The sequence below is a fragment of the Hippocampus zosterae genome, chromosome 19, assembly GCF_025434085.1.
Source record: "Hippocampus zosterae strain Florida chromosome 19, ASM2543408v3, whole genome shotgun sequence".
NCBI classification, from domain to species: Eukaryota; Metazoa; Chordata; class Actinopteri; order Syngnathiformes; family Syngnathidae; genus Hippocampus; species Hippocampus zosterae.
This window is the reverse complement of record NC_067469.1, coordinates 6115076-6139106: the sequence shown is the minus strand read 5'-3', so window position 1 is coordinate 6139106 and position 24031 is coordinate 6115076. Positions and strand designations below refer to the sequence as shown.

Below are 24031 nucleotides of genomic sequence, written 5' to 3'. Positions count from 1 at the left end.
ATGAGCAAAGCAAACGTCTCGGAGGCCTCTCGTGATCGCTATTAGCAGTCAATTTCTATCATACGTGTCAGTACAGCGCCGTGGGATTGTTTCGACCTCGCTGGGAAGTCTTTCATCTTTCATCATACTCTCTTCTTGTCCCCCTCAAGTATGACCAGTGGGCTTATTGTGCATACATTTCATGGCACACATTGATGGGGGAGGGGCGGGGGCGGGGGAGGGATAAGATGCAAACAATCTAAACAAACAAACAATTGCTGCAACATGTGTCGGAGAGCTTTTCAAAGGGATGCAAGCACCGCAACCGGTGCGCCGCTTTGAATTTGGCGAGAGCGAAAGCAGAGATGAACGCCGCCGGCAGTCAGATTCTAGCTGTGGCCAAATCAAGCATGAAATCGGGAACAAAGGGATTCACGGGATTGCAGGGCATTAGATTCACACTTTTTTTGAGTACTGACAGGGTGCGTGCGTGTGTCACAATGGTGTAGTCTTTTTTTTTTTGTTAATAGTATCATGCGAAGGATTAGTAAATTTCCAAATCAAGCTGGTTTTTCTAATGCGTTTTGGAAAGCTTTTTAATTCGGAAATAGCATCTCCAAATCACATGGCACTGTCACACCACACAGGGTCTAAAGGTTACGAATAGCGTGAAATAAGCTTTGTTGCACAGTGTACGTCAGGGGTGTCAAACTCATATTTGTCGCGGCCCACTTTGGAAAATCTCAATGTTATTTATGACACATGACAATTTGACATTCCGGTACAGATTTTAGAAAGGATCATGGAAGTTGACGCACATAATCTGCTTTTGCGGGCCACATAAAATGACGTGACGGGCCAGATCTGGCCCCCGGGTCTTGAGTTTGACACCTTTGTTGTACTCTAACAAAAAAATATATATGATTAATAACAAGCACACAGACACACAAATCCCCCCCCCCCCTTACACCACAGGTGTCAAACCCAAGGCCCGGGGGCCAGATCTGGCCCGCCACATCATTTGTGTGGCCCGCGAAAGCCAATCAAAACGTTATGGACTTTTTAAAATGTGGTTTCAGTCCTAACGGCGCTCCGAGGGAAACGGTAACTAAAATGTGGCCCACGACAAAAATGAGTTTGACACCCCTGTTGGGCCTCAACCACTCGTGATCGACTCGACGAAGAAGAGTCCGCGGACTCTTGGTTGATCGCGATCCAAATGATTCTAAAGTTTATATTTATATGTCACATTATGTAATGTTGCATATTGTTGAAAAGTCAAGTCCCCCCCCCCACCCCACCCCCAGCATTTTCTGCGCTGTCAGTCAGTTCCAAAGTCATAAGTCAGGTGCTCCAACACACTAAGGAACCTTATTTCCGCCCCACTTTGCAAAATGACCCCCCCGGTTTCCTGGCTCAGCCAATTAGATCGACCGCATGACCTCAATATCCTGCTCCAGCCAATCCGAACATCTAAACAGGCCGGGATGCAGCGAGGCCTGCAGCCGAGGTGTCAGCAGCTAACCCCTACTGAATGTTTATTCAAGAACCGCGCGCTTGTATCCTTGACCGCCGACTTGAGTGGCAAAGGTGCACACGTGTGCTGCTGCTCAGAAAATAATTGGATGCGCGTTGGATTCATTTCCCCGCATCCCTCCTGCACTTGCGTTTTTTTAATACAACAATGCATTTAAGAGGCGCGGAGGAATTCAACAATCGCACGTTTATGCTCACGGAAGCCGTAAAGTTCACGGAACATGTTGAAGCGTTTTCCAGTCGAGTGGCTTCTGAAGGAAGACTCCCCACCGAGCGCTCGCCTGAATTTCTTAAATTGATGTATGAATATGCAATTGTCCCTCGATGTGGGACCTGAAATCAATCAAGTCGACATTGAAGGGGTGGAGGGGGGGGCGCTACTTGAGCCTTGCCACCTGTGTGTGTGTGTGTGTGTGTGTGCACTCGGTGCTGTTCGCCATCCAACCTCGAAGATTAACCACGCAGTATATCATATCAACAATGTCGTACAGCGACAACTGCGCTGCTCCCAATCTGCAGTACGTCAACGCTGCGGTGGGTTGTTTCGCGCGAGGAATGAAATCATGAACAAATCGGGATTTGCTCTTTGAATGATATATTCAACCCTTTCGGGCACGGCGGTTATTAGAGTGGACAGTTTATCATGTTCTCAGGTTATAGGGCGCATTAAAGGGTTAAATTAAGATTTGATGACAAACTTACTTTGAAATAGTGTACACTCAAATTAATACCGTGAAAAACAGTCAACTTTTCTCGTATTTGGCAGAGGTTATGATTAAATTTGATTTTGGGCCTGAATTTTAATTTTGAATACAATTAACATACCCGCAATCAAAGCCTGGAAAATACCTTTTTTTTTTTTTTTTTTGTTGAACCACAACGTAAGTGGTATTGCTGATAAGAAGCAGGGGGGGGGGGGGATCACTGGACACCAAGGTTATCTTTAATGAAAAATAAAAAGTATTAAAATAAGTACATTAAAAAAAGGTCATTGACTGAAACTACATTTTAGCTTCATAAAAGTAACTAAAACCAACTAATTGTAGTGAAAATGTCCTTCGCTTCCATCTTTGTCAATTAATATCACAATATCAGAAGAGCTCTGGTGGTTTATTTCAAATGTGTTCCTTTCAGTATTACTGTACAATATTCCTCAATCTTTCCCTTGAAAAATATGCCATATCCCCCCCCCCCAAAAAAATTAAACTAATACTAAAAATAAATGATACAAACTAAACGAAAACGTATTATTTTCAGAATTAAATAAATAAATAAAAACTAAAGAAACCCGCTGTAAAAATTAAGCAATTTAAAACCACAGAAGTCTTAATGAATTAAAAGCTAGAACTGACACACCCCCTCAATTTTTTTTAATAAAATGAAGCTAAAAGCATAACATAAAAACTGAGGTTTTTTTTACTTTACAGTCACTGTATAGAGCTTTGAAGAGTAACAAAATGCTAATGCTAGCTAATGCAACATAAGAGTTGACCTGGCTCTCTTAAAAGCTGACTATTCGGTTGACTATTTTATAAAATAGTTTGGGCCTGGATGCTAATGTTTTGTATGTTAAAAAAAAAAGCATTCAAAAGTGAATGGCTCAGAACTTTTAACTCATAACTCCCTCAGAGGAGCAATTATTGTGTTCCTAATACTTACGTTTTTGTTTTTGGAAGTACCGTAATTTATTGCGTTACAATAGAGGACTTGTAGTGGAGTGCTCTCAAGGGGGTCCGGGAAGAACGGGTACAGTGGGGGAGGAGAGGGGGTGCGAGCATGTGAGTCTGGGCAAATGGCCCATGTTTAGCCTCATGTGAAGCCAAGTGTAAAAGCCCGGAGGGCACATCAGTCAAAAGCCCAATTTTCCTGACCCCGCCCCCCAACCCCCAAAATAAAATAAAAAAAACAAAAAAAGCGAAGGGCTTTTGTAATATTTAAACAAACCAGCTCTAAATACGCACACACACCGACAACATTTTACGCCATTCTCTAGCATCTGTGATCCCACTCGTGGAAGCGGCGCAGCGGTGATGTCTGGCAGAGCTTCACATGATCATGTCAGACATGACTGATGCCTCCAGACCGTGACCGGGGTCCAGACTCGGCGAAAATGCGCACGCATTCATAGAAATGCGAGGAGCAGGCGTAACGTGTGCGACTTGAACTGCTTTGGAAACACACTTCTGCGAATGTCCACGAGGCAAGCCAAATTCCTCTTGTTCTTCTTCTTCTTCTTATATATATTTTTATTTTATTCAAGTACAGTACCCTGCAAGATGTACTCACTCCCTCGAAGAGTGTTGTTAAACTTTACAGCATATTCTTTTATATATATATATGTATTACATATATACTGTATATATTACACATAAAAACGTTGACAACTCCATTAAAAAAATAGTCAGTCAAACCTTTTCTTTGCGCCACACAGAAAAATATAAATTCCTACGCTACTCCACTCAGCTTTTGAAAACATCGGAATAAATATGAATGGAATTTCATCATAATGTTTATGAACACCCAAAGTGTTTTCAACCAGTATTTCATACAACCAAGATCCTTTGAAAATTATGCAGTGGTATTAACTTTCCGGGTGAACATTTACGTTTTATTTTTTTAACAACTTGAGATGCTCCATTTTTTTTTTTCAGACTAGCACAAGTATTGACATTCGAGTACTTGCCGATTCCGTACCGATACTATGGGGTGTCTTAATTTTAACACTAGGGGGCATTATGTTAATTGTGCACACACACACACAAACACACACTTGATATACGATGAAGAAGAATGCTAACAGGCTAATGGTTAGCATGTCGTGCTCACTGTTCTGAGATTCAGGGTTCAAATCTCAGCACTGGGCTTCACATTTACACGTTTGTTTTCTCAGGGGTCCTCCGGGCTCCTTCCACGTTCCAAATAAATGGATATGATGTCGATTGACGACTCAAAATTACTCTTCAGTATGAATTTAAAGTGTGGCTAGTTGAGACCGCTTGTACCAGCTCCAGCTCACCCGTGACACGTGTGATGACAAGCGCTATGGAAAACAGATGACGATAACGGATGATATTTTCACTTTTCTTCGCAACGAGAGTCTTGCCCGATTCAGCAATATCAGAAAACCACCAATGTAGATATAAGTGGGGGTCGCCATGGCAATAATCCGTGTCTAGCCAGTTAAAAAAAATTAAAATAAGCAGGAATTAAAATAAATGACATTTCGAAACAAAATCTTCCGTCTTAAGCGGAAATCAATCATCGAGGAGCTATTTAGTAAATGAACGGAAACAAGGCTGACTTGATCGGTTTACCCAGAGGAACTTTACGAGCAGACGCGTTGGCCGCAAAAGAGTCGTCGTATCATCTCGGCATCCAACGCGAATGCGAGGACGAGGACGTCAGCTTTTCGTCTGCGCGTCTTGTAGATGAGCCAAACCTCGTCTGATGTTTATGGAAATCAGAACGCTTGATGTCATGGAAACTGTGAGAGTGTGAAAGGAGCCAGACGTGTTGTCTAATCGTCGCAGGATATCAGTCGTCATCAAGTATTATTAGTGCGCGTTACAAGCAGACTCCATCGGTGCGCCGAGTTTTTGTGTTTTGCAGCCATTCGGCTGGTAATTGAAAACATTCGATGTTTGGCCTGGTCGAATATTTGTCCTTGGAAAATCAAAACTATTTAACTCCTGGAGGACAATATCATTTTGTATCGAGTGGTATCACACCACCATTTACAGGACGGTATCATTTGAAGTTGTATCCCCAAAAGGGAACTTTGCACTCAGTTTCCAATCTGCTGTGCTTCGTTGTGATTTTTTTTTTTGTTCGCTTTGGTCACATTTAAATTCTTTGATTGTTGTTATATTTACAAGAATGACATTCTTTCTTTTGAAAATATTTTCAAAAAATATTAATTTTATTCTCACCTTCGTGACGGCACAATATTGGAACCCGATTGTGCAAAAAGAGTTGACAAAAAATCGACACAGACACACTCTTTGTTTCGAAACTGTATTCCGATTCAAACAACTTTTTTTTTAAACCAATAAATAATCTCCCCTCGTCTCCAAAGAATCATCATGAGATATTTACATTATAAATTAAACAAGAAAAAACATTCCGCCTATTTTCAGATCCGACAAACAAATCGCATGTGAAGCAGGATTGAAAGCAGATTGTAGTTATGCTACATGAGGTTTAAAAAAAAAAACAGCGGGACATTTATATCCTGATATGTAAACAATGTGGCGTTTTTTTTTCTTTTCCTCAAAGTGAACAATATTTGGACTGCGTTGCTCGTAGCAATTTTACAAACAAGCAATCGCCTTGCTGTTTCCGCTGCCATTCAAACACCGAAACATGAGATAGATGGCACATAATGAAACAGCCCACTGACAAATAAATACAATGAACCGTTGATATTTTACACCGGGGTGGGTTGGGGGGGGGGGGGGGGGGTGCTCGCCTTTCCCATGTTGAGTAAACCATTACTCCGACGTCTCTGCGCGCTGGAGGCAAAGGGAGCCAGCGGAGCGACACATTCTTATACGGCCACTGGAAATCCAAGACAGATTAACCCAACAAAGCCAATTGCGCGTGAGACATGTTGGCCGCAAACATTGGCTTGATGTTTAACCAGACGAGAACTTTTGTCGCCTCTGCGGGAAGAAGGAGAATTCAGTTCGCCGCCATTCAAAATCACGCTCGTTTTCACTTCCAGCGCAACCGAAAGTTGGCTGCCTTTGCCTCTCGGCTTTTGTGAACATCGGTTCGTGAACTTTCTTGGCGGGTGGTGGGTGGGGGTGAGTGGTGGGGGCGGGAAACACGCTCCAGTGTCAAGAACGACGACGTGAATCACCTTCCCGTGCTTTTGAAGTGTCAAGGTTGGAGCAATCCTCGTTTTGGAGAGCCGTCAGCATCAGATATTGTCAGCTCCCGTTGGTGATAATCACAGAGGTGGCCTTGTGTCCCTGCATCTGCTCGGCCTGCATCCTCACGTGTGACGCCACGTCGTACTGGACCCCTCCGCAGGCCAGTCCCGAATAACTCCTGAGACTCTCCGGGTCGTACAGGTGTTCCAAGGAATACCCAGTCAATGCATAGGCCGCTTGCCTGTCCATAGGTTGCCTCTCTTGGGAGGGATAGAGCAGAGGACTTCCTTGAGGTTGCGACTGATGAGGGGACAGATCCGTCTGCATGTAGTCTTTGGTGAGGGGAAGACCGGACCTGGGGATGACATCAGAACTGGGGCTGCTGAGGCGAGAGAGGGAGCCGGGACTGGTTGTGTTGTCGTCGTTGTCCAGAGGACCGGGTGCTTTGACGCGGTGATGGAGGCGCTCGGAAGGGAGGTCGATGCACGGGGCTCCGGGGCCTCGGCACACCACGCTGGGCATGGTGAGCTGCGAGTGATGCGGGAGCGAGGAGTTGAAACACGGGCTGTGAGTCTTGGAGACGTTGAGCGGCGGTTTGTGCTGCTGAAGGCGGCTCTCTTCCTCTTTGATCATCTGCTGCGTGGCGCGGATCAGGGTCTCCATTTTACTGGGCTCTCGAGGACTGGCTTGGAATTGGTCGCCGTGGTACCGCTCGCCGGAATCGCTGGTGGACCCGCCGCCGTCCGGCGAACTCATGATGCTGTCTTCATCCCAATGGCCTCGTCCTGTTTAAAAATCGGAGAGAAAAAAAACTAACATGACGTGGTCGAACAAAAACTTGCTTTCACTTCCTGCCTCTCGTATATTTTATGGGAAAGAATGCTTTCTGCCCTGAATCTGCATGCGTGTCATATGGAATCACGCAAACAACAGTGATTTGGGGCTGCGCATTGTGAAATGACTTGGCTTTCAATTTGAGGCCATTTTTTTAAACTTTGGAACAGATGGTAGCAATCGACACACTGGCAAGAGACGGCATAAACAACTTAGCATGTCCCGTAATAACATTTTGGAAAGCGGCTACTAGGGGGCAGCGAGGCCAGAGCTATTTCCAGAAACAGATGCTTGCGGCGTCAACCCCAAAACGCCTCACCGTGGAAGGCGGCGTGGTAGGACGTGATTTCGTAGCCCTCGTTGTTGTCCGCAGATGGTTTCGGAAGCGCCAGCACGGAGCGCGTGGCATCCCACCACACTTCTCTTCCTGACTGGGGGGCTCCCAGGAAGTATCGTCCGCTCTGACATCGAACCCGATCGCAGGCGGTCGCGAGAGGACGGGTCTGGGCGTGGGCGAGGTCTTCTTCCAGGAGACCCAAGCCGTAGCACAGGGAGCCAGAGTCCGGATACAGCCGGTATGCGCACGATGCCTCCGCGGCCTCGCTGGGATCCAACAATTGAGGCGAGGCGGCCTCCGTCAGTGGGCTCCCTCCCCATTGGCTGTCTTGGTCCGACTCGGAACGCTCTGGATTGAAGGCTGAAAATTGCTGTGGAGACGTAAGAAGACAAGAAGATGTGTTTGGAAGCTCTCTGACAATTAAGTCTGGCGTTCTTCCCCCTGTTTTGTTCTAGCAAAGTCGATTACCTGTGGGTAGGGTGACACTCTGACTTTAGCTTTTGGCTGGGTCAGACGTGACTTTGCGCTCTTCCTGTCCTCGTTGAGGCTGTCAGTGTAAGGAAAAGCCGGCTTGGTGGGGCTCATTTGGTCCAGGGACAGCTGCATTCCCTTGTACTCCGTGTCCCTTTTACACATCAATACAAAATGCTGTCAGGCGTCACGTAGAAAAGCTTAAGCTAGCATTTATCCTAACATCCCGCCAACGGATTGACCCCGTAAAGTGATGGGATCGCAGGATTCAGCCCTTGGTTTGCTGCGATTTATCATTATCGTGCTTTCTTCTTTAGGAGTGCAACAGGCGTTCAAGCACGATTGCCCAAAACTAAAACCCTGTTTGATTTAGAAGGATCTACACGTCGGACACAAAATGGACGCCCATCGCGGCGATAGGAGGTCGACTTTGTTTAAATCTGTCTCGTTCGAGCTTTGATAAAGCTACTGTGGTTTGATAGAGATTTCGGGGGTTGACATTTTAGAAGAATAATTCCAGTTTGAGTATTACTGGTCGCAAAACGGAAATAAATGCTCTGATTGGTGATTACCGTCGTCTGCTGTTGGTGTTACTAATTAGTTTCCAACCATCCAAACTGGGAGCACTATTCAAAACAAGAAGGCTAACAAGCTAGCTAAAATGGGAGGTTGACTCATTAACCCGTTCAAGAGATATCATTCAGCAACAACTAGAAAGCTGTCTTATTTAAACTGCGATACTAGTCTCTGTAAAAGCAAAGATAACGGTCCAGGTTGTCGGCAGTCTTTCGCCCGACGTCAAACAGGGACTGACTTCAGCTCCCGATTTTACATCGTAGGTTTCCCAAAACAACGGGTCAGTGCAAAACCGCGTGTCCAAAACATTTCGTTCACTAAATCAAAGCCATAATCCTCCTGACATATGAGTCTGCCTTTTAAAAATATTCTTCAATTGATCCCGTTCAAATCTATGACATGAATGACACCTGCTTCGCCGCGATTTTGAATTTCAAGCCAGCATGCCGGTACTGAACTCCAGCCAAAGTGTCAGCGCAGAAGGGAGCGACAAGGCTCCCGTGTCAAGTGCTCAGCAAACATGAGCCTATTATAACTTATCACATCAACAGTATGTAATAGCAGCTGCCTGGCATTTGAAACCCTCCGGCCCATCCGTGACCCTGCGTCGCCGGCCTCTTTAATAGGCCTCTAAATATGACCCATTCTTTATGTACAACACCTCAGGAGAAAGGCTGTGTTTGGATAGCCACCAGCGAGTGAGTGTTATTTGCTCTTGCGAGGTGGAGTTGCGACGCTTTCGTCGGGATGGTGGGGGTGGGGGGGGGGCATCCTATCTGCACCCTGCTGACTCGTGGCTGAGCCAATAATGTCGGGCCATTGTGCAAACTCAGCTGTGTTAGCCGAATTCCACCTCGGGGTCAATGTCAGACCACCTTGCGCCTGAAATGCACCAGCGCTGCGGCTCCTGACATCTTTTATTAATGGCGTCTTGTTGGCTGCTTGTCCGTAATTGTTTTGCTCTCGAATGTTAAAACAATGCCTGCCGTTGCTTTGTTTCCATCTCGATTCAACGAAGAAGCATATGAATGTGGATGCGTTACATGCGCTTAAATATGACACGTTGGGTGAACCGAACGGAACAAGGCGAACCCGCCGTGTGCTAGCTGGGAAATAGCTATTGATTGCTAGTCCCCCGTTCGATCGACTTTGCTTTCTTTACACTGCCGATCGATGGCGACAGTCGAGGCTTTTTGATGGGGTTCAGCCCCGATGTTTGTCTTGCTGTCTCGGAAGGGTCTGAGTGTGATTTGTGCTCTCATAACAACAACTTCTGCCGCCATGTTTGGTAGATTTGTCAGGAAGAGAGCATTTTGGGATGTACCTTTTCTACAATATACATAATTTTATATATAATCTGTCTTGGATGTACATAACTTCACGGTGGTGTCCTTGTCAGTTTCTCATAGGATGCTTAGCACAGAGTCAGCCCTGGTCACGAGGTTTAGTTGACGTCTTCGGGGCTAATGATGCCGAAGGCTGCGTCTTTTATCGGATCTGACCGCAGCGTTTGATACGGTGGACCACGGTATCCCGTCAGCTCGTTGGCAGCACCAGGTGGACCTTAGTGGTAGCGCTCTAAAGTGGTTGAGATTTTATTTGGTAGCTTGGAGTCCCATTCTGTCCCACTGTCTTTTCGTGTTCCACAGGGTTCAATTTTCAGTCCCCTGCTTTTTTCATTGTATTAATTTGTCTTGAAATACATTTTGACTTTCTGGCTGGACTCGACTTGAGATTCTCATTGTTTTAGCGTTTTATGGTGTTGACTGTTTTTATGTTATTGTTTGAACGATCTTTTTTACTGTATGACTAATTTTCACTCCGTTGTACAGCACTGTGCATGCAGCAATGGGTGTTTGTAAGTGCTCTATGTATAAAAACTGAGTTGAGTATATGAAATGACATTTTCTATTTAATGACGCTGAATCCAAACTTTTTAAATAATGATACTCTTAGTTCCTTCGGGGAGAATTCAGTTTACACTCTTGAAGATGGTGCCTTGCTCAAGGGCACCTGGACAGTAGCCGGCAAACATCATCTTTCCAACAACGAGCTTCCATTTCTACATTATCGTCTTCAGACGGACTCCAACCCGAATCAGAGTCCTTGATCATAAGCAACTGCAGATTAGAAATGGACACTGGCTATCATTTTCCTAATTTACCGCTTTGTTATGCCGCCATGTTTTTTGCAATAGTTTTGATTGACAGCGGGGTGCATTGTCCACATAGGATCCAGGCATGAGGCGTATCTGTGGATAACAGATTCCATGCCAGACACGACAATATGTGTGGTATTTTCTATACGTTGTGTTTGCACATTTTATTGCGTGTGCTCTCAAGTCTGTTTTTTATATATCTTGTAAGTCTGATCTATACCCGCTGTGGATAAAAGGGGTTTCTGATTTGCTTGTTTTAATAGGAAGTGGTTTCAAGTAGAAGGGGGTAAAAAAAATAAAATAATCAGCCACGTGCATGGATTGCGCAAGCGGAAAATTCAATCTCACTCCCTCTCATCACTGATTTTCCATGTGGCCATGTGTAGCATCTTAGACATGATACTTCCACCAAATTGTTTATTTATTTTGGTCTTTTTCTTTTTAGATCACAATTATCCCGTTCAGGGTCACAGAAGAGGTCGGAGCCGACGAAACTACACCCTGGACTTGTTTCCAGTCCGCCACCGTGCAATTTAGTGGGGAAACAATCCCACGGTGGATTGCACGAAAAACTGCTATGTGAACAACGAAACGACCAACAGGCCCCATCAAGGTGAGTTTTAAGCGTTCACAAATCGTTTTCGACTCACGTGAGGACGTAGTTGACACTGACGATGCAGTGGGGTCTCGATGACCTGCTGTTGTGGACGATGGTGGCGTAACTCTGCACCCACACCCATCCGCCGTGCTTGGCCAGGAAACGGTAATACTTAGTGGTGACTTGGCCCTTTACCAGCACTGGAGGTGGGGTGGGGGGGGGGGGGATAAGAGGAATCACACAGATGACAGAGCTTAGCGCGTTTTTGCATGTGTGCGTTTGCGTAATTGTCCGCATGTGTCCGGGCGCACTCACGGAGGTGGTGCGCACAGCGGAGGTGGAAGATGTCGCAGCTGTGCACGTGATGGTACAGAGTTTTCTCAATCAGGTCCTGCGGCTCATAACCGGTCAGCTCGGCGACCCTGCAGAGAAATGATTAGATTCTGTTAAAAAGAAATATAAAAATAAAACGGAGCCGTATTTACGCTTTACTGCCGAGGGAAGAGAAATCTGGTTGTAGTTATCAGGTGGCACTTGCAAACTTTCACTTAATGACGGTCATTTGCAAATGGGCGCTCACCTGGAGTCCAGGAAGATGAGCTTCATGTCCAAACTGGCCCTGAACATAAACATGTTGCTGTGCAGTTTGATTTCGGTCACGGCGCTGGGGGGCAGCGAGTGCCCCACTGCCACCAGGCCTACGTTCTGGTAGCAGCCCTCAAAGGGGGCCATGTCCAGGCTGTACTGGCGGATCTTCAGGTAGCCACTGCAGTGGATCACCTGAAACGGAACATACACGTCGATCACTGTACGATGTCGAAACAATCTCGCTTGAATGGATGCATGATGACATCATTTGAGAAGTGTATTCAAGTCCATACAATGCATAACTTGCAAATTATTGGTTTATTTTTTTTGGTCCTTTTTAATGTGCTGTTAAAAACAAAAAAAAAACATAACTCAGATTTTTATTTTTTTCTGGGGAGGGGGAACTAAAACAGTCAGTTCAGTTGGAACAACTCTGAAATCAAAATAATTGACATTTATTAGAAACAGTGCGAGTTGCCACAATAAAGCATACAAGTTGTTTGCTCCAAAGGAACATTTAGTTCTGTTAATTATTTATTCCTTTGTTGCAAATGCGGGCAAGGCATTTGTCACGTTAGCTAAACTAAAAACATTTTGTTGCATTGACCTTTAATTTTTTATTAATTGAATCCAATGCCATTTTCATATTACCTTATATCCACCACTGGTGAGGCCTGCGTTCCTTTTGGCCAACACACATTTCATTCTCAGAAAGAAAGAGCGCTCCACTTCATATTCTGAAAGGAAAATCATTTAAAAATATATATATTATTAGTAGCAGCACATCAATAAAACACAATAGTGCCTGCACTTATAATACTGTGGAGAAAAAAAATGTAAACGAAAAACAGGAGTGACAAACCGAAATGCAGTTTATTCAGGCCTATAGATTGACTATAACACAAATGACTAAAGTAAGCAATCGGAGGGCTCAAGGAAATCAACTAAATACTTCCAGGTGTATACTTTGGCGACATTTACGCACACTGCGCGTCAATCACGCGTCACTTTTAACACTGACACGTCTGTTCCAATGATTGCGTCGCTCGGCACGCTCATGACATAGCAAATAGACAAGAATAATGAGATTCAAACTCAGAATGGAAATTAGTGGGGTTTTTATTTATTATTATTATTATTTTTTTTTTACCTTGGACAAAATGCGAGTGGTACGGCTGATGTGGCGTCAGGACAGCTGTCATCTCGTCGTGATCAGCTGGGTGAACGTATTCATAAATACTGTTTCCGGTCAACTCTACCTGTGGAGAACAACTCCGATCAAGAACATATACGAGCGCGCATGCAAAACCTAAATCAAAAATGAACAAAACCGACCTGGGATAGTCCTAAATGCACGGACGCGGTCTCTGAAATGTACATTATTTTCCCATCCGGAGCCACAACGAATATAAAGCCATCCAATGTCTAAACATAAACCAAAAAAATGGCATTTGTTAGGAACCACTTTGCATAATAATAATAATAATTAATAATAATAAATTAGGATGAGAGACCTGCAGTAGATGAGAGCCCAGCTCACGCCCAAGATTATCCAACGGTCTCGTTCGATTTGTATGACCCCAAGCTTCCCCCAAACCTGCAATAATAATAATAATAATAGTAATAATCATAATACTAACAACCAAAATAAAAGCAAATGTTAAATGCACTTGAATATTAAAAAAAACACGGCATTTCAAGTCAACGTCACACTGTTCTACATTTAAATGTGATGTGTTGTGGCTATCGTGTGGGGGGAAAAAACGTATGAGAACTCAGTCCACAGGCTAATAAATGAGAAGCGATTACATATTGCCGCTTCATTTGGCAAGTCATCGTTATTTCCGTTATTCGCTATGGACAAAATCATGACTCTTGTTTATCGTCATACAAATAGTCTTACAAATGCGTGACAATGACAAATGTTGAGCCTTTTTTAAAAAATGAACACGCTGCATTTTATTCACTTTTAACTGATTTAGAGAGAGAGAGAGAGAGAAAGAAAGAGCGTTTTTGTTTTTTTTTTTTGCATGCAAGGCTGAGCGTGTGTGTGTGTGTGTGTTCTGTGTGTGTGTGTGCGCGTGCGCGTGCGTGCGTGCGTGTGTGTTTTCTCGCGCTCACATGGCTTACGGTGATTACAAGCCCTGCAGGGCCCTCGCCGTAATAGCAGCGCCTTGCTCGCAGTCACGCAGCCCGCAGAGAACTGCCTTATATGCTATACCGGCATTAAAAAAAAAAAAAAAAGAGATGAGGATGGAGGTCTTCGCTTCATTTGCAAGGCTGCAAGCTCGATCAATGTCACATATACTTTAGCCGAGTCTTCGACTTAGCAGTGATTGCATTCATAAGGCCAAAAACTGCTCCAAATACCGCCGCGCGATACGATATACAGTCGGTTGAAATGTTTTTAAATACGTGATTCCTAAATTATTATTTTGAGGTGAGGGTTCTTTGTTTTTTTTTACGTGAGTTTGAGTTTGTGGCCGTTGCTTTTTACTGTCAAATTACTCCTGATGAATTTGCTTATTAGTGAGCGATATGAAATGGAGGTTATGATTTTTTGTCGGCATATATATTTTTGACAAGTTGCATTGACCAATCTTCCAAGTGTTTAACTCATAGCACATTTAAAAATATATACATTTATCGGGCCCCGCAACCAAAATATAATCAAACATGCAGTGCTGGCTCACCCTGCGGGAAGACGATTCTCATCTTCAGGTAGCTGGTGGTCAGCCGAATGATGGACGCTTTGTCCAGCTGCGACGTAATGGCCGATGGGAGCGGCAACATTTTGGCCAGCTCATAAAATTCACTATTCTCCTTTTCCCGTCTAGTCCTTGCCGCGGTTTTCGACTTCTCCTTCATGTCGATGCCGCTTCTTCGTTGCTCTTGCTGCCGATGATTGTGACGACGATGATGATGACGATGATGCTGATTGCATATGCGGCCCGGTGTGCTCCTTTCACATCGGCGTTGCGCTTTGCCTCCTCGCCATCGTCAATCAAATAGTCGGATTTGTTTCGTGTTTTTATTTTAGTCAAAAAGAAAGAGATTGGATATCCAGCATGTGTGTGCGCGTATGTTTAGATATCCTTGGTATTCCTGAGATCCGCAATCATGCGTCCGCTGTGCAGGCTTGCATCCATGGCCTCCTGCACAACCCAAACAAAACGTTATTGCAGCTCTAGCCAACTGTGTATGATATATATGACTGCTGCAGAACACAATTTAAATTAAGAGCAATCACCATAGGCTGTAATATAAAGTAACCAGCAATTCAAATCCCTCAAAGACTGCCATATACAGGAACATTTACAGCAAAAGAAATATTAACCGGCACTCAAATTTTTGCTTTCAATACGTATTGATAGAGTGCCATTTTCTAAAATGGATTGCTAATGTACACCCGGATAGCTGGATTTGTTGTAATAGGAAATATTGCCTCCACAGTAGGGGCAGAAATAAATGTACACCTAAAATTATTGTAATCATTGTAATTTAGTTGCGGGAAAATGTTGTCCTTTTTTTTTTTTACTTGTCTCCATTTATTTTTATATTCTTTCATAAATAAAATTGATCGGTTATTCATTATATTGGGTTGAACGGAAAATATTTTTTTTTTCTGGGGGCGGGGGGTTGAAAATAGAAGTAAAAAAATGAGGAGATACAAACTGATACTTTTAAAAATGTTTTTCAAATGTTTTCTTGAACAATTCGCAAGAGGAAAGCATTCATTTTTACATTTTTTTCAAAGAATTAATGGCGCGGAACACAAATGGACACCTTCATTTATTTGATCATTTGTATGTAATGTGACGAATGTTCGTGACATTAAATTAATTTGTTTTTTTTTTTTGCAATCATCAATAGCGTCGTAAATTCTAAATAACATCAGCCTGCATGCACGCGCGTTTTGTAAAGACGCTTCCTCATACACGTTACGTTTGAATAATAATAAAAATAATAACAATGTGATCTTAAAAAAAGAAAAAACAATATCGTATTAAATGTGTCGTGGTCGCAGAGACAGACACTTGCTCGACATCAGTCATGCCAGTCGATCTTACCTAGCCTGCTGGGAATTTCACCTGTCCCGAACTGGCTCGGCCGAATCGTCCCAGTTCGGTTCCCCTTTCTCAGTTGCTCCCGGAGTTCCACCTGGAAAGGCGAACACGCGGCCGTGCGCTGCATACACCTTCCCAAATTACAGGCACGCGCAACGAGTGGCATATGCGTGCCCTCTACGAGGCTCCTCCGCCTTCACTTCCTCACCGTGCTTCGCAGTAGCGGCTCGGAACCCGCCCCCGCTGCTCTCCCATTGGTCACGAGCTCCCATGCATTTTTCCTGATTGGGTAGTTCCACTAGTGGGCGGGGTTTTAAAGCTGCTGCGCGCGTGGACGCCACTTGTGGCCGTGCGACGGCGCACAAGTGAGCTAAACCGACGATTTTGTTGTGTTTTTGTCATTAGCTGGCAGCAGTCTGATGGGAGATTATTAAACGGATTATTTTTTTAATAATTAAAATAAACATGAATAAAATTATTTGAATAAACGGCTCGGGATTTTTTGAGAGGCCCAATGTAATGAGGTTATTACTATTCAACAAGTACTGTATGTGCAGTAACAAATAAAGCCAACATTTTGCCAATCTTCTTATTTTAGTCACATAGTGACGCTGTCAAAAATGAGCAACGTTGGGAAAATAAAATGGAGCTGCAGTAAAAGATTATGATGATGCACATTAATAACAACTAGAGGAGAAAACAGAAGCCCTAATCATAATAATGAATCTGGTTTCGAGTGGCTGAACATTTATATGCAGTCCAAAACAAATCGTTTGATAAAATTAGTCATTTTGATCATGAATATTGTATTTTCATACTCATATTAGACACTTTGGTGTCTTGAAAGGCGCTTATAAATAAAATGTATTATTATTATATTATTATTACTTTGCATGTGTCACTCAGATTGCTGTCCACCCTGACGTAATGACGTCACCAAAAAGAAAACGAAAACCCCATATTTTGAGTGGCATTGCGAATAACATTCTTTATTTTTTGTGGTATATGATTCAGGAATAATTATTCAAAAGAAATAAAAAAATCTTTGTATAGCATGGTAGGGGGAGGGCACACAATGATGTAAACACATTACATTTAAATAGCCTCCCTTAAATGAACAAAAAAAAATAGATGGCCAAAAATTAATTATTTTTTTTTTTTTAACCTAAAACAGTTATTTAAGTTGGGAACGCTTTAAAATGTAAATCATATTTGTCTCAAGCAATTCTTTTAAGATATCCTTTATTTGTCCCGCAATGGGGAAATTACAATCAGATTTCAGAAAGGAAAACGCTGGGTAGGGAGAGGGAAAAAAAAACACGCTCGAACTATCCTCTATCCTCGAACTTGCCTGCATTTAAGACAAAGGCAATTCTTTGTCTTATTCAAAGAAATTATTGAACTACTCTGCTATTTTGTTCCTTTTGCTCTAAGTCAATTTGCTGAGTTAGTGTGTTGACTTAAAACTTCAGTTCAATACAAGGTTCTGTAAACTTTTATTTCTGTTGTAAAATGCTAAAAACCAACTTCTACAAAAGATAAATGAAAAAAAATGTTCCCTCAATTGCCCAAATCCAAATCTTATCGAAGTTTGTTATCTTGAAATTTTTCGTTCATCCAACTATTTTCCCACCCACGTTTCTCTTTATTGCGTCACTTATCGTGACGTCACAGCTCCACGCCTTTGTATAATCTGCTGCTTGATGAGCAGCATGCCTGTTAAAAGATGGACATATTTGGTCAAACAATTTTATTTTTACTATTTGTTGATATAATATAGATTTAAAAAAACTTGATACCGACAAAAAAAACTTTCAGAAATTCGAAATATATTTGATAAACAGTACCACGTCAGTTTGCTGAACTTCATCAAAAGAGTGCACGCTGCCATTGTACACTCGAAAATGTTAAAATGTTGAAACATGACAGAAATATTTTTCAACATAATGCCGTTTCCAGCTGTTTGGGTTTTCGTATTAAAAGTTTACTACTATCCGCCAATTGAAACACAGTCAGTGTCGCAATATTCACAATTAAACTTAGTATTTTAACGACAGTCAAGCTGCCCCCCCCCCCCTGATTTTTGTGCCCTCCCCCTCACGCCCCCAATGCAGCGCGTGGGGCATGGAGAGCAGAGCAGTTTGGGCTTGGTCCAGATCTCCTGCACTATAGTTGGGCCTCCGTCAAACACATTTATGGGCGGATTAATTTCCACTGCGGGAATCAGATGAGAGCGCCGCTGCGCATGGACATTTTTAATTAGTTCGCTCGAGCTCAGATGGTGAGCTGCTGTGTGAGCATGGGCGGGGCTGGTTCCTGGGGGCTGGTTGGGGCGCGGGACAGTGTGGGGGGGTGTTCTGTGACGAGGGCGCGGGCGCATGATGGTGAGCTCATTACGCACATAATTAGCCCTGAAATTGATGCTGCATTGAGCCATAATTGGAGATTTCTCCTTCTGACGCTCTCTTCGGTGCGCATGCGCAGGAGCGCCCTCTTTTAATGACTTCCGATGGACTCGGAATTAGCCTCACAAGGCTTCACCTCTTGATTATTTTCCCATTTCTGACGCATTTACCAAAAAAAACAAAAACAAAACCCCAACACATTCGGAATGAGAAGAAGGTCCCCCAAATGCCAAGTGGACTACAGGTAGACGCACGAGTGACATATTTTTCAAATATGTAGCCACTTAAAAAAACAAAAACAACAAAAAAACCACCTTTCAGATGGATTCATTCAAAACACCAGTTGTCAAGTGCAGGCTAAAACAACAGGTGAAGCTATAGCAATTAGCATTTATCTGCGTATGTGTGTGTGTGTGAATACAGGTATATATACTGTATATTCCTGTAAATCTTGATGTACCTTATATATGTATCGCATTGTCTTTGAAGTTACAATACCCCCCGCCCCCGCCCCCTCCCCTAACCTAACCCTCACCACTGCATTAATATCCCTGCTAATTTCTTCAGTTCACCGCGATAATTTCAATTTCAAGACTCCTCTCAGTACAAACGCTTGGTTGTGGTTCCTTTCCAGAACAACTGGCTACTATTTAAACTCTATTTATTCATGAAGAACAACAATGCAGACACAGGCTTAGAAAGAATTGGAACATTCTTGGAGGGTGCATGAGCTCTGATTGGAGATTCAGCCTCCCTCGATGTGCTGTTAGCGTCCCACCACGGGGGAGCTCGCCTTGATACTTACCAACCTTATGCCCCTGTCCCCTTCCACCTACCCTCCCTGCACCCAACTCTCCGTTTTTGATTGTGTTTTTACAAATTGTGCTGCCCAGCGGGAGAAAAGGCTGGAGATTCTCCACAGCGTGCGAGAGAAGCTTTAGGTATTGCAGGGGGCTATCGCACGAAGGTTATTTATGGAAGGAAAAGGTGGAGGAAGGATAGATGGGAGTCGTATTTCTGTCATGGTTGAGCTCTTGCATTGGCTAAAAGGACTTTTTATTTATAGGGGTCTGTTTTAGTTATAACTAATGAGGAACTTAAGGAGCACTCATCTCATATCATCTCCTTGTTTCATTTTCCTATTGCCGGTTTCATAATATAGCGACAGTACGAAAAAATATATATATAACATCGCAAAAAAATCCAACATGGTAGTGCAGCGATTACTACAGTGGACAGCTTATCATGTTATCATGTTACAGAGTGCACGAAAGGGTTAACATGGATTTTTACACCGCTGCGAAAATAGTTAACCGTGTGCAGTTTCTAACCTCGAAATTTGATGATGACACAAAATATTTGAAGGCGACTTGTAGTACAAATATATATATATATATATATATATATATATATATATATATATATAGTGCTTTAATTGTAGCATGTGCATGCCCATTTTGAACAGGCCTAAGTTTTTGTGATAAACAAGGAATCCAGTCAGCTGTGTTCACTCCCGCAGTGGCGCAAACACCCATTTCTAAATGTGCCCTATATATATATATATATATATTGTGCTTTAATTGTAGCATGTGCATGTCCATTTTGAACAGGCCTAAGTTTTTGTACATCTCCCACAAAATTCTTGACAGATCATTCTGCTCACGCTTGGCCTCATGTAAATTAATGCATCTGTTGACCTTCTTTTTTTTTTTTTTTGTCATGGAAATGTCATGTGTTTTTGAACACCGTCCTCATGTTCTTGTGATTTATTAAATTGTAGACAGCCACATGTAACCTCATTACGAGCAGGTTGCGATAATCTAATTGGATGTAACATGACATGTCATGGAGAATATGAAGTCTGTGTGGACTAGAGAGATGTTGCTGATGTGAGGAGGGGTTGGGGGTAGTGGAAGAACTGCACATTCCATTATAAATCAATCCGAGGGAAAAGGGAATGAGAGCAAAAGCACCATGTTGAGTTCCACTCGGTGCTCCAAGATTGGAACGGTTGGGAATATGTAAACAAGCGGCCTGCTCGACGAGGCTTCTACCGTAATCTACTGAACATCATTGTTGCCTCTTTTGTCTCTTATTTTCACTAAAAGGCTCATATGCCATTTCTAGCTCCCAGCGCAATGTACCACATGGTTTACCTCCAGCCGTTTTATTTGGGAAGTCTTGTTTGGAAACATCCTCTGATGTGTTCTTTTCCTCACATTAATAGTGACTCTCAGCTACCACTTGTGTGTGTGTCTGTGTGTGTGTGTGTGCGCGTGTGTGTGCGTGCGCCAGGCCCTCCAATGAGCCCATCTGCTGTGTGCTCGCGTTAATTAAGTACGCTGCCTTTTCCTACATACACCCTCCATTTGAAGTTGCCGAGAGTGCACGAGTCAGCCGAGCAAGTTCATCAAAATGCTAATTTGGCCCAAATTAAAGTTGTGATTAACATTATACAGTTTCCTTCCTGTGCGGACAAAAAAAACGGAACCCCCCCTCCACCCGTCAGTTCTCTCCTTCTGTGGGCGACGGGCGTCGAGAAAAGAGGAGACACTTTCCGAGTGAAGGTTCTTGTGCTCATTGCTAAAGTGTAACAAAAGCATTCCGTGTGAAGCTAGTAGCTTACTGTGTGTGAAGTAGGACTGAGCAAATTTGATAATGAATCTAATTGTAATTTCCCCCCACCCCCTCAATATTGTGATTTAATATGCGATTATGCGCCTTCATTCGCCCAAAAAAACAAAACAAAAACAGTTATTCAACACATGCGACATGCCGTTAGCTAGCTAGCTAAGCCTTATACCTTGAAAATGAAAATGCTAGTTCTATGCAACATGCAGTTAGGTAGCTAGTTAAGTCTTACTGACACCTTGAAAATACTCGTCCGCTGCCGTGACAGCTTAAGAGTGCCTCGTCAGCATTGAGTGTACGACATTCACAGAGAGTGAAAGCGTGGAAGTGGTTTTGAATTCTCAGTTAGTAGCTGATCAAGGCATTTCTTTTTGTTTTGTTTTTTTCTCTCTCTCAAAGTACGAGAGTGGCAGCATTGGCTTGATTTGGAAGGATTTTAAAGTCTAATATCGATATCTTGTAATGCCTTTACAAATCACTCCATTTAGTCTTGTAGTTTTCAATAGTGTCAAATTTGCTTTGGGAATCCAGTTTTAACCATTTCACGCACCAATAATGATGACATGTAATCTGACAACTTGAACGGCTGTCCACTGTAGTAACCGCTGTCCCTGAAAGGGTTAAAAAAATTATTTAATGACAAATATTACCCAAAATGTAACATTATTTTCTCCTCCATTAGGTCAAAAGAAAACATGGCCGAACAACTATATTTCACACGTCTGCGCTGTCAACAGGCTGTGAAATGCTAACCGCAAAATAAATTTGTAATGCTGAAAGGCAGATTAGTATCATCCGTCTGGCCGACTACGTATTAATACAGGAGAGCCAATCATTGCGCCATATGTTCCGGTTCCGGCGAAAGGGGCGCCAAATGCATTTGTGTTAAAACAACAACAGCTTGACATTCCCGATGGGCAAATGACAGAGGACGACTTATTTGCGTCGACGCGCTCGCGGCACACGTATGAAATTCGTGCGGTAATGAATACCCCTGACGTTCAACGCTCGGTATTAAGCAGTGGTTATCGAGGCATTAAATATGTCTACACAGGACTCAGGGAAAGGCTGCTAGGCTCACCGTTCTCCTCTGAGAGGGGCTCTGTTTGCATACAGACAGCTTGGGCGACGAGGTGGGAGGGCGGCGCTGGGGATTGGGAAACGTGCGCCGAATGGAGCCCGGGAGTCGTAACTGGGTGCCCGCCACTTTGGCGTTAGTGCCATTATGGGATGTCGCTGTGGGAGAAGCGCGGCTCTTCAGCGGGATTACGAGAGATTCGTGCAGAAATTGAGCAGAATTGGAAATGCGGCCCAAGGCTTGTGTTAGCGATGTGTGTGCACAAGGCCGAGGGCGCAGTGACACGCCGTTAAGCCTTGTTTCCATTAAGATGCTGTTCGGTCCACTTCACCATTTTCTGTGTTTTTGTGAGAGGGGGGGGGGGGGGAATGGTGAAGAAATGTCAAAATAAATCTGCTTGGTCCAAATTTATTGTTTACCCGATCAAATCATCCTTCCCGATTGAAATGAATGAAAATGTAACGATCATAAACAAGGAATCCAGTCAGCTGTGTTCACTCCCGCAGTGGCGCAAACACCCATTTCTAAATATGCCCATCTACAAAATACCAAAAGAAAGAAAACTTCACCCAAAATAGGGCCCAAATTTTTTATTTTTTCCATTCACTCGTCTATGGTGTTTCCCATAATACGTGAGCATTAAATTCTCTTTGTTTTATGTTTAGATTGACAGCGAACTTAAATGAACTGTTTTTATTTTTCCTGCTCTTTGTTGAGTTGAGTCGAGTTCGCTGCCATCATGTCATGGTTGTGTTTAACTTTGTGGAGATTTTTTAGAACTTGCATCACAAGTATGGACCCGCCAAAATGACTTTGAAACACCCGCATATTATTCAAAATATCAGATTTAATTGTAGTGTTATCAACATTGTACCATATTGCCCCAAATCAATCTTTTTTTTGTTGCACTCCAAGTACCAACCAAAAAGGGACAATGTGGAATGGCTGACAGGCAGTTGTCACTTGTGCGTAACAACACAAAAGCAATTAACTCAACACTTGTCTTCCTTGTGTAACAAGCAGTCAGACCCAAAATGCTGGACTTCCTCCCTTGTTGTTCCATGTTTACACTGGCACATTCTCCTCTTTGTGAAGCTCATTAGCGGCTGACTGTTGCGCTCCAACGCTGTCACGTCATTTACGTAGCGCTATTGTCCAATGAATAGCGGTGCCTGGGAAATCAAATGATTTGACAGGATATTTTCAAAATCAATTTTATGCCCAAATCGGATTTATCATTATTATTTTTTGACCGTATTTATTCACGTTTGCATTTCAAGTGACCGATCCAAGATGGCCGCGTTGGCATTCACCGCGCACATAAATAACGCCACAGGTGTCATCAACAGCCAGTGACAACGGGGTGAAAAATCACAAATAAATCATTCAAATATGAAACATGACAGAACATTCGGTTGGTGGGGGCTTACTCTTTAGTTTCGAATGAAATGAACCCTTTCATGCACCAATAATGATAACCTGTAACCTGATAACATGATAAGCTGTCCACTGCAGTGACCGCTGTCCATGAAAGATTCACGAACACGCGTCGATCAACCTCTACTTTATTCAGATTTAACAAAAACAAAAAAAATAGTTGTCCATCGATACCCAAATCAAACGCTTTTAACATTTTTTGGGTCGACAGTTTTTCATTCCGCCGGCAGCGCCCCGTAAAGCCCGCCGCGGGCCGATTTGAGCGAGCGCCTCATCGAGCAGCACGCAGCGTGATGACAAATGCAAAGCAGCAGCGGGCGAGCAGCTCGGGCGGGTTACACTGGGCCTTTCGCGCGCGTTTGCATGCAACAAACGTGGTGGTTTGCCGCCGCGCTCACAAAACCTCGCTTGCAAACCAAATCAAACATTTGACTCCCATTGAAATGACGCAAATCCACAAAA

The 24031-nt window shown here is 43.3% G+C and overlaps 1 protein-coding gene across 1 annotated transcript; it reads right to left on the bottom strand.

The window, feature by feature from the left end:
• Window positions 1–5413: 5413 nt before the first annotated feature.
• LOC127592402 (single-minded homolog 1-like) lies at window positions 5414–16200 on the bottom strand. Its single transcript, XM_052053134.1, has 12 exons — window positions 16022–16200; window positions 14645–15106; window positions 13466–13548; window positions 13287–13376; window positions 13102–13210; window positions 12603–12688; window positions 11944–12143; window positions 11679–11785; window positions 11416–11563; window positions 8029–8185; window positions 7543–7930; window positions 5414–7174 (listed from the first exon to the last, which is right to left on the bottom strand). Exons 2-12 carry the CDS (start codon window positions 14817–14819, stop codon window positions 6447–6449), a joined length of 2271 nt encoding a protein of 756 aa, XP_051909094.1. The 5' UTR covers window positions 14820–15106; window positions 16022–16200; the 3' UTR covers window positions 5414–6446.
• Between the last annotated feature and the right edge of the window lie 7831 nt (window positions 16201–24031).